Raw genomic sequence first — 14,970 nt, forward strand, 5'->3', positions numbered from 1 at the left:
CTGCCTGGCCTCCCCCTGCTGCCTCCAGGCCCTAGCGGGCTCCTCGGGCTGGTGCTGGGGCTGGTGCTAGGGAGGCCGCGGGCCCGCCAAGAGCCGGAGGCGGTGAGGGGCACTGAGAAAGGCCTAGCATGGGCAGCCCCCAGGCCCTGATCTGTCCCTAGGCCCAGCCTCTTCCCTCCACAGGGCCTCCATCAGAAACGGCCCAGAAGTCGAGCCAGGTAGGGAGAAGTCCCTGAGATGCCACCCTCCTTCCTCGAAAAGCTCCCCGGGGCCCTGAAGCTCAGGGCTTTTGAGTTAAGGACGTCAGCTCCCAGCCGGGACCCCCACCTCCCGGAGACCTGCCTCAGCCCTTCTCTGTCCAGCCCTGATGCAGCCTTGGGTAGGGGGGCCTCCCACTGCCAGGGGCAGGTGTTAGCAGTGGCTGCCAGGGGCTCACCACCTTGGGGGCACAGCCACGTGCCTGAGCCCAGGCCGCCTGCAGGCCAGGCAGAGAAGAAATCCCTGGGCAGGTCCCCACAGCCACTGCGGCAGGTGCACCAGCATGTGCCCGGCCTCGCCACCACCCCCAGCCAACACCTGGGCCCCATGCCACATAGAGGACGCCAGCAGGGCTCATTGACAGGGTTTATTGGACGGCAGGGTGCAGACACAGAGGCCCTGGCGCCTGAGTCTGGAGGGCGGCTAGTTGCAATAGTTCTCCAGCTGGTAGAGCGAGCAGATGCCGGTGCAGCACTGCTCCACGATGCCGCGCTTCTGCTGGGGCCCCGCCAGGGCCAGGGGCTGCAGGCCACCCAGGCCGGGGCCGCCCCCCAGCTCCACCTCCCCCACTGCGGGGCAGCAGCACCAGGAGAGAGACACAGGTGGGGGGACAGAGAGTCAGGGAGAGATGGCGTCCTCCTGCCAGCCCCCCACTCTGGCACAGCCCAGGGGACAGTGGGCCTGGGACTGCTCCCTCTGCACCCCAATCTCCCCATGGAGCTGGGGTCAGATGGAGAAGGGGCTGCACATGCCTGGCAGCATGCCACCCAGTGTGGCCCCCACATCCTGCCACCGTCCCCCAAACCCCCAGTCAGTGCCACAGCGGGAACCTGAACAAGTGGCCTTGGTGCCCCCCCCACCTCCTGACTCCCCACAGCCCCCCGAGCCCCCAGGACAAGGCCTCCTCCACTCCCTTAGGCTGCTGTGTCCCCGTCCCCGAGGGTGAGGGGGTGTTTCCCGTGGGCATGTGGGCGGGGAGGATGGGGCACCCCCAGGATCCCCATGTCGCCCCAAGATGATAAAGGCCCAGGACTTGACCCACTTGATAAAATTCCTCGCTGAAGCTGACGTGTCAGGGGAGGGGGCATTGCTTGAGCAGGAGGGGGCTGGGGTGAGAGGGGAGGTCAGGGGAGGGAGCGAGCCCACCCTCGGGGTGTCGTCCGTACTCAGCCCCCGTTGCCCACACCGACCAAGGAGCTGGTCAATTTTAGGATGTGACCGAGAGAATGTCATTTCCCTTTTTAATTCCTGCCTGGCTTCCCTCTGGGTGCCAGCAGGAAGCCAGGGTGGGCACGTGGGGGGCTCACCCTGGGGGTCCTCGGCCTCCCGGCGGGCCTTGGGTGTGTAGAAGAAACCGCGCTCCCCGCACACCAGGTACAGCGCCTCCACCAGGTGGGAGCCACATAGGTGCTGGTTGACAAAGGCCCGGGCAGGGCTGGGCGACCAGAGGGCCAGCAGGGCCAGCAGGGGCAGGAGGCGCGTCCACAGGGCCATGGCGAGGGGACGGTGACCTGGGGACGGGCAGGTTTGAGGCCAGCGAGGGGCATGTGCCCTGCCAGGGACCCCCACCCAGTGAGGATGCTCCAAGAGAGGAGCCCAGAGCTTGGGCCTGGGGCCTGGATGCCCTAGACCCCCAGGGGCAGCCCCAGACCAAGGCTGACGCCGAGCCCACCGGGACAGACCTGCTGGCGGACAGCCTCGGAATTCAGCTGGTCCCCGAGGGCTGGGGGCTCCTGGGCGCCACTGGCTTTATAGCCCCTGGCTTGGCCACCTGACCCCTTAGGGCCTCCAGGGGGGTGGCAGATGGCCGGGGGCTGAGGCGGCAATTTCTGGATCATTTCCCCAGTGCTGGGTCTGCGGGAACATCTCCTTAGTCGTCAGCACCTCTGGGGGCCACAGGTTATTAGAGTCTTAACGAGGGGCCTGATGACCGGAGCTGGCCCGCTCGCAGCAGGGGGCAGCCGTGGGCATGGGAGCACAGCCCCACTGGGCCTTGCATGAGCTGCATTTTCCACATTAGTCCAGGAGGCTGGGGGCCAGAGGGGGGCTCTTCCTGCCTGGCCCCCCACCCCCAGTCTCCCCATCTGCAGTCCTTGTCTGCCCTTGAGGCCCCAGGGAGGGTCCGAGGCCATGCAGTGGGGTGGTGAGCAGGGCATCTCCTCCATGCTCAGGCCCATCCCCATCCCCACTTCGGCACAGTAGCCTGTGAGACCCCCAGCTACTTAGGCTGCCACAGAGAGGGCCCAACTCGGAGACCAGCAGCCCTGAGGCCCTTCAGGCTGGCCCCATTTCTCATCTTCAGTTTGGGGGCAGGAGACCCCCTCTGTGAGGTGGCGCCACCACGTCCCACCCAGGTACGCTCTCGGCCCCCACCCCTCTTCCTGGACCCCTGCCCTTCTCCCTGATGCTGACCCCTTACAGGCGAGGCCCCACCCCATTGCCCCCTCAGCTGTCATATGGCTGAGCCCCTGGGGAGCCTCCTAGTCCCCCTGGTCAGGCACCAGACTGGAGGCCCTTACGCCCTCCCCCTCCCCTGCAGCCTCTGGCCCTCCCTTGGCACCAGCGTCTGTGGCCCCTTCACTGCCCAGGAGAGGGCTGCCCCTGCTTTCCCAGGACCACACGGTGCCCCATGGCCCTCATGCAGCCAGGGAGACCCGGGGGCCTCTTGAGAGGGCGTGCAGGGTGGGAGGCTGGATGAGGGGAGGAGCCAGGCGGGAAGGCAGAGCTCAGGGGCCAGTAGGGCTGGAGGGAGACAAGGCAGGTGGTCAGCCCCTCCGCAGGGTCTCAATGGGGCTCACAGCCATCAGACACAGCCCCAGTTGGGGTCTCCTGGGATGAAGGGATGTGGGTACAGGACGTCTGGGCACAGACAAGGTGCTTAAGGTATAGAGGATGGAAGGACAGACTGCCAAGGAGGGCTGTGGAAGAAGGCTTTGCCCGGGAAGGCTTTGACAGATGAGTAGGAGTTTGCCAAGATTGACATCCTACGAGCTTATAGCCAGGCAGGGGGTGGCTGGAGGGAGTGAGCGGGCCCCCACCCTGCAGGAAGTAAGGACCCAGGAAGTCCCAGGCTGCTCTCTGCAAAGGCAGGGGCAGGGTGAGAAATGGGGTTCACCTTGGGCTGACCAGCCCCAGAGAATACTGGGGGCTCTACCTGGAGGACCATGTCCAGACAGTTCAACAAAGAGGAGGCATTTTACAGAGCCCAGAATCCAGCCCCCTATCACCTTGCTGCGGAGACTGAGGCCCAGAGAGGTCACCTGGGAACCAGCTCAGCTGAGCTCCATCAGCACACATTTCAGGGAGCGCTCCCAGGTCCTGCTCTGGGTTGGGGGGGGTGTAGGGATCAGAAGCAGCTGTGCTTGGGGCCATTCCCCCACCTGCTCTTAAGGGCTCCTGCTAGTGGGACCACCAGGGTCAGGGAGGGCCTGGCCTGCAGCCCCGTCTCCGAGATCACCCCGAAACCCGCACAGCTGTGAGCCCTCCCCCCACCACCCAGCCCCATGGAGGCTCCCGTCAGCCAGGCCCCCAGCTCCGTGCTGCACACCACGGAGATGGGGCAGCTCAGCCAGGATGCCCTCCGCCCTCCGGAGCTGCCAGGGGCTCAGTTCAGGCTGGTCCCGGGGGGTGAGCAGGGCATCCAGGCCTAGAGGGGCCTCCCGTCTGGCCTGGGCTGACCAGTGGGGTCTCGGAGGAGCAGGGAAGCAGAGAGGAAAGCTCTGAGCAAGACGGGGGCAGTGGGAGGGCCCTGGGGTGCGGGGCGTGCCCTGAGGCCCCTGAGCCAGGCACACAGACGTGGACGTGAGGCAGGTGCTAAGAGGGGCTTTCTTTTATTGAGGCTGGAAACACGCAGCTCACAGCGTCACAGGCAGGCGGTGGCACAGCGGGACAAGGACACCTGCAGGCGGAGCTGAGAAGCGACGGGGTGGGGTCAGCAGGGTGCCCTCCGGTAGGGAGGTCCTCTGGCCGGCTCTTGGGGTGCCCTGTGACCCAGCCCCGCACACACCGGCAGGGGCCGGGGGAGGCTGGGGAAGGGCTGCCCGCCGCGCCTAGCCGATGGTGCTCAGCGCATTGGCAAGGGCGTGCAGCTCGTCCTGGACACCCTCCAGGGAGCGCCGGATGGCGTGGGGACTGTCCAGCACGTCGATGGCCAGCGTGTACGGGTCAAACTTCACGGCGAAGGGGCGTTGGATGCGGGAGGCGTAGCTCCTGCGGAGGGGAGGCCGGCATAGACCTTCAGTCACAGGCGGGGACTCTCGGGGCATCGGGAGGAACCGGGACCCCTTGAAGCTCGGTCTGCGGCCTCCAGGAGAGCTGGAGGGCTGGGCCGGGTCTCCTCTATCACAGCCGGCTCAGAGCTCCCAGGACTTTTCTGAGCCACCTGGACCCCAAAGCTCCTTCTGTCCAACCACCTGGACAACTGAGGCCTCCTCTGAGGGTGGGGCGGAGTAGGGTCTCTGCCTAAAGCCCCGTTCCTCCCTGCTCCTGCCCGAGGCTCAGCTCAGGCCTCCTCCTCCAGGAAGCCTGCCCGGGACTGTGTACCTTGGAGAGCCCCAGTTACGTCCCTATTTTCAAGCTCCCCTCCTCTCTATTCTGGGCATATAGCCCCTGGGCCTCAGTTTCCCCTGTGACAGCAGGAGCCTGGCTGGAAAATAAGGCCCTTTCGGAGGATGAGCAGGTGAGGCATGTGGCGCTCTGCCCCCTTCTCCTATACCTTGCTGGTCACTGTACCCCCAGCCCCTGGTCCTGGGACTTCCTGCTCCCTCCAGGCCCCCTCTCCTCCGTCCCACCCCACAGCCCCAGCCACTCAGAGGGTAGGAGGCTGGCAAGGACCCCACACATCTTTCTTACGACGGTCAAGCTCTGTCTCCTAAAAGCCTGGCCTTGACTTGGCCCCCAGCCCTGCAGGTCTCCCCCTCCCCAGACATTTTGGGGGTCCTGCTGTGGGAGGGAGGGGTGTCGTAACCGAGGCGTTCAGAGTTCTCCCATCTGTGGAGTGGGTCCGCAGGCCCGGCCCTGCTGACTGGCTTGCCGTTTGGGGGCACGGTGGGGGTCTCCACCCCAGGAGCCCCTGCCTACCTGAGCTTGTCTTTGGCGTCGCTGAAACTCTCCGACACGAAGTAGACGGACTGGTAGGTCTGGTCCTGGTAGGGCTGCACGGCCGCAGCGTCGGGGTCAAAGGCCCGGATCTCAGGCTCCTCCGACAGGGAGTGCTGGCAGAGGCCACAGGGTCACAGGACCCCGCAGCACCCCAGGGCCCAAGGGAACTGGAGGGCAGAGGCCTGACTCCGTGGTGGGCTCTGGGTGTGGACTCAGACCCTCCTCCCTCAGGGTCCTCCTGAGACCTGGGGACCCTGTGGGTGGCACTGGGCAGAGACAAGCTTTCTTGGACCCCCTAAAGGCGCAGCCCCTTGCTCCAGCCTCCTGGGAGGCCCGAATCCAGGCCGCATGGCCCAGATTGCCCTCCCTGCTGGGACCGCCCGCTCTGGCCCTCCTGCTGGGGGCTGTGGCATGGGGAGGGTCTCACCAGGAGCTCCCCATAGGAGGACAGCAGCCCCGCACCGTAGGCCTTCACCTCGCCGTTCTGTTTGCACAGCCCAAACTCCACCGTGAACCAGTACAGCTGGCGAGACAGCCGCCAGGGTTGGCCGAGAGACAGATGCGGCCAGCACAGCTGCCCCCAGTGACCGTGGTCTCAGGGCACCCCCCCATCCAGGCAGAGCCCAGCCACGCTCCAGGGGTGGTCACAGCATGAGGACCACACTCCTGGACAGAAGCAGGGGCCACACCTAGGACCAGAGGGCCCCGCCGGAACCTGGGAGTCCTGAGCCCCCCGACCAGGGTCCTGCTAGGGAAGGAACACACCGTGGACAGCTTCTCAATCTCCTCGTCCGATGCCCCCAGGGATGCGAGGCCGATGTCCTGTGGAGGGAGGAGGCGGCTGAGGCAGAGAAAGGCCCAGCTCACCACTGCTTGGGCACCCATGTGAGGTGGGGGCACTGGGGGTGTCAGCAGCCTCTCTCCTGGACACTACGCAGGATGCAGGGACCTCCCGGGATGCACGGACCCTCCCGGGATCGGCAAGGGCCCAGGACCACTCTCTGCTGTTCCTGGGGCAGCCAGCAGATGGCAGCAGAGACTGAGGGAATCCACCCCAGCTTGCCTGCTCTGCTCGGAGACCTGGGCTGACTGTGGGAGGATTCATCCTCATCATTTTTACAAGGTGTCTTCCCCAAATGGGTCTGAGCATGGACCCAAGTGAGCACCGTCAAGCCCAGGGTAGGGGGTTGGTGAGCCCCCTTGGAGGGGCTCAAGATGGCGCCAGGGATGGGACAGCTCAAGGAGCAGTGTCCCTTGCTCGCATGTCGGATTCTCGCTCAGCCCCCAGCCCTGGGCCACAGCCACTCCCAGCCCAGGGCCTGGAGGACGCACCTGGGAGAATTGGGCAAAGGTCCGGTCGGCCAGCATGGGCACATGTCCCAGCAGCTCGTGGCAGCAGTCCCTGGGTCGGGGTGGGGAGAGAGGGGGTGGGCTGGGGTCTGAGGGACAGGCAGCCTGCCCTGGCCACCCTCCCTCTGACCTCCACATGGGGACAGCAGGGCCCGGCTCCCGGGGACCCAGGCCCGTAAATGGCGCCCTGCTGGCCGTGCGTCGCGAGGCTGGGCAGTGTGCACGGGGCCACGCCAGAGCGGGTGGCGCACTCACGGCTCTGGGGAGTGCATGGGCGACGAGGCATGGCGGATGTACTGGGTGCACTGGAACACACGGAAGGCCAGGCTGGCCAGGAAGTCCCGGGCGGACAGCAGGCCGGCCACGGGCCGCAGCTGGAAGCCAGAGCGCTCTGCGAGGGCCGCTGACGGTCAGGACGGGGGCCGCAGTGGCGGTGGGGGGGGGGGGGGCGTCCCCACCCTCCCTGCTCCGGGCCCTCCCGTCAGGCAGCACACCCTTCAGGAATCGGGAGACGTCCTCCAGCTGGGGGATGTTGTCCTCCCGGTAGCCGCTGAAGCGTTCCAGCAGCTCGAAGGCCTCCAGGTGCTCGCGGCAGGCGTGCGTGGCGTAGAGGCCCTTGAGGGTGGTGTAGACCTCCTTCCTGTGGGCGAGGGTCTCAGGCCTGGCCGCAGTGCCCCTCGTCTCCCGGCGGCCGTGCCGGATCCAGGCCTCCTGCTCCAGACCCCTCCCCGCACGCAGCAGCGCCGCCTCGCGCGCACTCCGCTCTGCCCTTGCAGACTCCGCGGACCCCCGAAGGCCCTGGCCACGGGGAGGGGCCTTTGCCCGTGGCCTTGGGCGCTTCCAAGGGACAGGTGCCCGTGGGGGACCAGCCCTCAGCTCCCTGGGGACGGCCTGACCGGGCCACCTCTCCTTCTAGGCTGACATTCGGGGCTTTAGGAAGTCCTTCCTCTGCCTGGCCTCAGTCTGTCCTGCTGGAGGCCAGCGCCCTCGCACACGGGGATTCTGGGGGCCTTCCCCAGGCCCTCCTTGTCCCCACCCCACCCCTCCCCAGCCGCCATCACCAGGGTCTCACCAGGTGGCAATCTCCTCGGCCGTGTACTCCACACGGGGAATAGGGTCACCACTGTGGGGGGGTCAGCGGTCAGTCAGGGCCCTCGGGGAGGGTGTGTGGCGAGTGGGCAGGAGGGGCTCGGAGCGGACTGCCTGCCCAGCCCTGTGGCCTCGGCAAGATTAACCATTCTGCTCTGTGCCTTGGGGACCCCAAGTCAGTGACCATAGTGACAGTGAAGGTGATGGTGTTGGTGACAAAGATGTCCCTCCACTTTGCCCCCCCCAGGCCTAGTGTGAGGCTGCAGGACAGGGTCTGGCTCCAGGAGGGCGAGGCCCCAGGGTGCCCTTACTGCTTGTACTGGAAGGCTATGTCGGCAATCAGCTTCCTGCGCTGGCGGTACGCCTGGTCTGAGAAGCCCTGAGGGCGGAGGGGACGCGTGGTCAGGAGGCTGTCCGCCACCCCTGTCCACCCCACCAGGCTTGTGACATGGCACTGGGGGAGGGGTGGCTGCACCCAACCAGGCCTCAGCCGTTCAGCCGGGGGACGGGCAGCAGACGGACACCCCGTCCAGGGTCAGCCGGAGGTCCATGCCCATCACCCTGGCCAGCAGTACAGGTGGACACAGTTGGGGCCAGGAGGCCTGGGGAGGCACTGGCTCACCGGATGATCCAAGTCCAGGTCAGGATCAAACTTGGTGACCAGGTGGTGACACTTGTCCAGCTCGGAAACTTTCCTTGGGAACCAGAGGACTTCCCAGAAGACAGAAGGAAAAGGAGCCGAGTGAGTGTCAGGCCTGTGGGGGGAGCGTGGTCCACACGGAAGCAACAGCCAGGGGGGAAGTGGTTGGGGGCTATGACAGCCGAGGGGGTGGTCCTGGAGGTGCCCCAGGCCCAGATACAGATACAGAGAACGGGAGGAGGGGCTCGAGCCACCAAGGACGCAGCCCCCCAGGCTGCCCACAAGTTACTTCAGGTTCCCCAATGTCCCGAGGTCATGTGGTTGCATTCAAGGACAGAGGAACTGGCCTCACCCTTGTTCTCTCCAGCGCCACGCACGTCCTCTGCCACCCGGCGCACGGAGCTGAGCAGGGCGGGCAGGTCGGGGCTGGGCACCTCACAGCGCACAAAGTACTCCAGGTGGGGTCCCCCTGCCTGCGGCCTCTGGGCGGGCCGGGTCTCCAGGTGGTGAATTTGGGCTTCGAATGTCTTAGGGAGCAAAAGCAGGGAGGGAGAGATGGAGAGAGAGAGAGAAAGACGGAGAGGGAGACAGGGAGGGGGCAGATGAGAAGAAAGAACACTGTGGGTCGGCTTGCCCCCCTCGGCCCTGCCCGGCCCTGGACTTCTGCAGCCAGCAACACGTAAGACAGGTTTCCAGACTCAGGTCAGCTCCCGCCACCTGGGCAGGGTTTGTGGCTGGGAAATCATGTTGTCTAGTTTGTCTAACAGGAGTTGTCACAGTGGTCTCCTTGACTGGCTTTCTGGGTGTCCCTTAGCAACACCCAGAGAACCTGAGTCCCCGACCACTGGTCAGAACGTCCTGCCATCCCTGGCCGCCTCATCTGGCTCCACCACCCACACCCAGGGCTGGGGGTGGGCCCTGGATCCCCTGTGGTGTCAGGATGCTCTGATACCCACAGAGAGACACTGAGCACTCGGGGCTGGTGAGAAGGTCAGCTCCATGGCCACTTCCCGTCGCCCAGCAACCAGGGCGCATGGGTCTCAGCGGGCCCTCGGGCCACACAGCTGTGGCGGGAGCATGAGAGGAGACTGGCTGTAATGTCATTTGGATGCCTGGGCCGGGGCCAGTCTCCCGCCCGCCGGCCTGTGTGGCCAGAGCCGCTATCTCCATCAGTTGTCACATTAGCCAGACCCCAATCAGAAGCAGGTGGGCGTGGGGGACCCCCTACTTTCCAGGCTGCCCTGCTGGGAGCCACACCTGCTCACCCCTACGTGTGAGGGTGGGGAACCCTCTCCCCTTGTGGCCCTCAGTGGCCTGGGGGTCCTATCTAGAGCTCGCCCCCCAGACAGCCGGGCCCACACAGGCCCACCGGTGCACATGCGCGTGCGCGCTCCCGCCTGCCGCCCTCACCTCAAAGGCCTTCACCGCGCGGGACAGCGAGGAGGGCTTGGCGGTCCTCAGGGTGAAGAGTAGGTTCAGCACAGCCTTCCCGTCCCTCTCGACCACCGCCGCCGCCTCCAGGGGCTCCCCCGGCTCCGCTGCCGCCGCGGCCGCGGCCGCCTCCGCCTTCTCGCGCTCCTTGCGCGCGTCCTCGATGAGGCTCTGCCGCCGCCCGATGAACCGCGGGGACTGCGGAGGACAGGGTGCGCCCAGCTCCCCGCGGCCCTCGGGCCGGCCTGCCCCCCAGTCTCGGCTCTGACCCGCCGGCCCAGCTGGCATCCGTGAGCGCCTACTGTGTACTCTGCGGGGCCCGGCTGGCCAGGCCTCGCCTGCTCCTGCTGGGGCACGGAAGACCACGTCTCCTGGCATCACGCGTCTACCCGATGGGGGGTCGGCCGAGAAGACACCGGAAGCCGCAGCAAGGGGTTGGGGTAGGGGGAGGGGCGCCCACGGCCTGAGATGTGTGGCCTCTGTCCCCAGGCCCGGCTCTAACCAGATTAGGTGACAGAAATGAGTGACACAGGAGCTGTACCTGCTGCCCCACGGCCCCGAAGATGGACAGTGGCCAGAACCCTACAGAGGGCCAGGGAACATGGGTCTGGCTGCCTGGGAGGGAGCACCCGCCAGGCACCTATGACCCCCAGCCCGGCCCCACTGAATGACCCCTCCTTATGATCCCCTCCGGGCCCTTCCCCACAGCACAGGGACACGTGGCCACACTTCGTCCTCCATCTGGAGGCAGGTGCCCAGTCGCCAGCCTGCCCCTGAGACCATGAGCAGAGGTCAACATGTCTGCCCCACCCCACGCCCAGAGCACCCCTAGCCTGGATGGAGGAGGGGTCACATGTCGGGGACCCACCCCATGGAGCTGAACTCCCAAGAAATTTCTGAGGGGCCCTCAGGTCTCCGAACATGAGGGGGTGCAGGAGAAGCCTCTCCCAACTTGCGGGGGGGGGTCTGTGGACAAAGCCGAGGCCGCGGCCTGAGGTCAGGAAAACCTGTGGGCTGGGCGGGCCCTGGGCCTCCATCAGGTGAGGGCGCCTCGCTGGGAACCTGGCGGGGCAGGCTCCACCTCCCAGCTGGTCCCCTGAGAAGGTGCTGCAAATCAAATGTCTAGAACTGAACTCACGTTTTCATCAGGGTCTCAGAATAAAAGCCCATTTTAAATGTATGGGGAGCTGATTGTTCTCGGGCATCTGTGAGGACGAATGAAGGCCCCTCTTCCCAGCGGAAAAGCCCCCAATTCTCCAGTCTCGTGAGGGGCCGGCCCAGTGGGTCTGCCCAGTACAGGCCCCGCCTTGAACTCAGGGGCTCCCAAGTGGTGGGCGACACCTTGAGGACCGTCCCAGGTGGTCAGGGAGGCCCAGGGCTGCTGGGCGGGGGGGTGGGGTTCCAGGCGGGAGACCACACATGGGACACGGAATGCATGGCGGGTGGGTGGGTGAATGATGGATGGACCGATGGACGGATGGATGGATGGATGGATGGATGAACAGATGATGGATAGGAGTCGCCCCAGAGCTCAGATCGCCCTTCAGCTCTGGCTGGCCATGCCCCAACACAACCGGGGCCTGTACCCCCGTTTGCCCAGCACCCTCCCCTACGAGCTGGGACACTGTCACAGACACGCTGTGGCCAGTAGGACCCACTCATGGAGATCAAACACCCGGCACAGGGGGTCGCCTGCTGGCTGGGCAGAGGAGATACTTGAGGCCAGGACTCCACGCCAAGCCAGGGTCCGAGGCATCCATGGGACCCTGAGCCTGGGGCTCCCCGCCAGCCTTCGAGGGACACCCCTGGGCTTCTGGCCCATTCTGCCCATGGGCAGCAGCCTGCCCCCTTACCATGATGGCCTCGGCCTGCTTGGCGTCCAGCTCAGAGACGGCCCTCCGGAAGCCCTTGGCCTGCGGCGCGGCGGCGCTGGGAGTGGGCATGATGCGGGCGAGGTCGGGGCTCCTCTCCCCAGCCCTCCGCCGGGCGGCCTCTTATAGGCTGAGCTGACGTCAAAGCCCCTCTGGGTCCCACACCTCCCACCTCCTTCGCATCCTTCTCCCGCCCGCGGCCGCCCGAGGGCGGTGGGCTGGGCGAGGAGGAGGCAGATGCGGGAGAAAGGCTCTGTCCCATTAAATCTAATTGCATCCACTGTCGCAGGCACCCAGGCAGGGTCGGCCGGCCCTGGCTCTGAGTCATATCAGCTCCTTTGCGTGCTCTGCAGGGCTGAGGACAGCCCCCTCGGTCCCACTCCCCAAGAGGGGTGACTGGTGGGTACGCAGAGAGGTACTATTCCAGGCACCCCACGGGCGTATGTCACACAAAACCCAGGGTCCTGGTGGCAGATGGCCCAGAATCTCCCAAGAGGAGAAATCAGACTCAAACCTCAGACATCAGGGGGCAATTGCTTTTCTAGAAGATTCTTCACTTCACCAAATTTCCTAACAGGGTCCGGTGGCCTGTTTCCATCAGATGCCCCTGCCCCAGCCCCCAGAGACTGGATCCCCAGGCACATCCAGCGGGACCCCAGAACGTTCTAGAGGGGCCCATCCCTCCAGTGTGGAGGAGACTGAAATGCCGGGGACAATTGTCCTGCTCGTTTCTTCATGGCCAGCTCCCCTGGACGGCAGCCCACCACGCAGTGCTCCCTCCCACCCACCTCGTGGCCCACTACCAGCCCCCAATGCCCCAAATGCCCTCTGACCACTCCCCTTCCCCCGAGTGCGCCCCCTCCCCCCACAGAGCCCCTGCCCCTGCTTCAGCTGGGCCCCAGGGAGCCGAGGACAATCCCAGCCCAGAGTTTCGCGATGTTCACTCTGGCATCAGCGCCCCAAGACCAGGGGACGGAAGGGGATTCACTGACTGCGTGGCCGGCAGTCCTGAACCACCCTGATGGTTTGGGCAAAGGTGTGCGGACCCTCTGGTTGTGAGACCCCCGGCAACTCCCGGGCCCTTTGAAGAAAGATTTCTTCGTTCAGAAAAGGACACTCTCAGAAGGGACACCTCCCTGTGCCCCTGGGCACTGTGGGGGCAGCAGGGACGGCCTGGGCCAGAGCCCACGCAGGGGATGGCAGTGGAGACAGAGGGAGGCCTGTGGCCCAGTCACTCCCTTCCAGAAGGGGAGCGTGCCCGACATGGCAGCCACTGGAGGCGGGCTTTCTGGTGTCCAGCAGCCCAGGGCGACACACTGGACACAGCAGGAGCCAGAAGCCCTGGACTCCCCTGTCCCCACCTCCGCAGGTCCGCCCCTGGCTGGCCACTGTGTTACACCAGTCCGCCTCCCCGGCGCCTCTCAGACCCCCAGGAACTGCCCACTTTTCATCTAAGTCGCTGCCACACCCCTCTCCCGTGAACCTTCCCCAGAAGTGGTCTGATCACGTCATTCCCTCACTCCACCACCCTTGATGGCTCCTCATTGCCCTCTGGAAGCAGCCTGAGAGCTCAGTTCCGTACAAAGCAAAGCGCTTCCCTCCCTTCAACCCTTCTCACCCCCGACCATTCCTACTTCCTGCTCCAGGAGGGTGTGGGGCTCCATGACACCCATTTTGAAATACCATCCCTCACCCCCTTCTTCTCCTGGCGAGCTCCTATGTATCACACAAAACCCAGCCCAGTCACCATTCACTCTGCGATGCCTATGCTTTCTTTCTCCTGGTGTTAATCTCCCTCCTCTGCTCTTTTCTAGCCTTGTTTCTCCTCCTCTGCAAACTCCCTGAGGGCAGAAACCCCACCGACTTGGCCCCCCGCTGTCTCCTTGTGCCTGGCCCGGGCCCTCGTCTCCTAGACGCTGGGCTCCTGGGGAACATCTCCCATTGGCCTGCGCCTCCAGGCCTGGCCCCAAGGAGGACTCCCATGGGGCTGTGGGCCCCAATGGTGCTTAAGGAATTTGTTCAAAGACCGCAGCTGTGAGGGTGGGGCTGGGTCTACCCCAGTCGGCTCCCACCACCCAGGCTGCACTGACCCGGCTGAGTCTCCATGGTCCTGGGGCTGCCTGGCCTCCACGTCTGACACCCAGGCCTGCCGAAGCTCGGGACAGGCTCCCGGATGCCCTGTGCCCCAAGGACTCTCCTTCTCCCCTGCTAGGGTGCACTGCTGGGGACCCCTTAGTGACACAGGTCCAGGTCCCCCACTTGCTCCGGGTGGGTACAGGCAGGGAGGTGACATATGCGCTGAGTACCATGCGGGAGAGCGCCAGCCTCCCCTGGGGGGTGGATGTCACCTTTTAGCAAATGTTTTCACTGGTACAAGTATTGCTTTTTAATTCCTTTGCCTACCTGAGCCAACAGGTGCCTGCGCAAAAGCCGTGGGGGAGCCGAGCTTTCTGGGGTCTTCCCTTGGGCCAGCACTGAGGGCGGGAAGCCAATGGACACCCTTTGGAGGTGGGTGCTGCCCAATCTGGCCTCCAGCTTCACATCTGACCAGGTGTCCGTCTATGCTTGTGTCCATCCTGGGAAGCCTTTCCCACACACCTACCCTTCCAGGGCCAGCTGACCATGCAGGGCCCAGGGTCTGGGACCCCCTGTGAGCACAAAAGTGCTCCCTGATCCTTGAGCTATCCCCCCTACTCTGTGCTGCACCCCTCCTCCACCCCAGATGGAGAGGGGACCCAAGAAGGACCCTCAAGTTCATCCCGCCAGCATCCTCTTTCCTGGTTTGCCACCTCCGTCTCCTCCTTCCCACCATGGGCCCCCTCCGCCCTGGGCCTCCAGGTCGAGCCCTCAGAGAGACCTGAGAGAGTGGTCTGCAGTGTCCGCCTTTAGACGGGGGGCATTTACAGACTGTTCTGTAGATGGGAAGGCTGAGGTCCCATGGGGAGTTACTGCTCTGGTCGCAAAGCCAGTCTTAAAGCTCATGTTTCCCAACTCACAAGACAGTGCTTCTTCAAGGACCCAGGAGTGTCTGTCCCCAGGGGCAAGGGGTGGCCCAGGGCCCCAGGCCACAAGGGGAGAAATCTAATTGGCAGGTAGAGACCTGAGAGGCAGGGAGGGCTGGAAGGGGCTCTCCGGAGGAAGGTCAGGCCCCAGGAGAGAGCGTGGGGTCCCTGTTGCCCAGAGCCCTGGGACCACAGGTCAGTCCACCGAGGAGGAGAGGCGCTGGGCCAA

General features: G+C 65.2%; 2 protein-coding genes across 3 annotated transcripts; both read right to left on the reverse strand.

Annotated features, from left to right (window-relative positions):
* Positions 1–610: 610 nt before the first annotated feature.
* INS (insulin) lies at positions 611–2,041 on the reverse strand. Its single transcript, XM_008544314.2, has 3 exons — positions 1,941–2,041; positions 1,566–1,769; positions 611–827 (listed from the first exon to the last, which is right to left on the reverse strand). Exons 2-3 carry the CDS (start codon positions 1,750–1,752, stop codon positions 682–684), a joined length of 333 nt encoding a protein of 110 aa, XP_008542536.1. The 5' UTR covers positions 1,753–1,769; positions 1,941–2,041; the 3' UTR covers positions 611–681.
* A 2,020-nt stretch (positions 2,042–4,061) lies between these two features.
* Positions 4,062–12,008, reverse strand: TH (tyrosine hydroxylase). Of its 2 annotated transcripts, XM_070564437.1 has the most exons (13): positions 11,722–12,008; positions 9,848–10,066; positions 8,790–8,964; positions 8,420–8,508; positions 8,109–8,176; positions 7,781–7,831; positions 7,203–7,348; positions 6,964–7,099; positions 6,691–6,760; positions 6,124–6,180; positions 5,786–5,881; positions 5,338–5,471; positions 4,062–4,467 (listed from the first exon to the last, which is right to left on the reverse strand). In XM_070564437.1, exons 1-13 carry the CDS (start codon positions 11,809–11,811, stop codon positions 4,308–4,310), a joined length of 1,491 nt encoding a protein of 496 aa, XP_070420538.1. In that variant the 5' UTR covers positions 11,812–12,008; the 3' UTR covers positions 4,062–4,307. The 2 variants fall into 2 exon arrangements, with proteins under 2 accessions (XP_070420538.1, XP_070420539.1); XM_070564438.1 differs by lacking the exon at positions 11,722–12,008 and having other exon boundaries at positions 4,063–4,467; positions 9,848–10,445.
* Positions 12,009–14,970: the final 2,962 nt, after the last annotated feature.

This window comes from Equus przewalskii, chromosome 11 (assembly GCF_037783145.1).
Source record: "Equus przewalskii isolate Varuska chromosome 11, EquPr2, whole genome shotgun sequence".
NCBI lineage: Eukaryota > Metazoa > Chordata > Mammalia > Perissodactyla > Equidae > Equus > Equus przewalskii.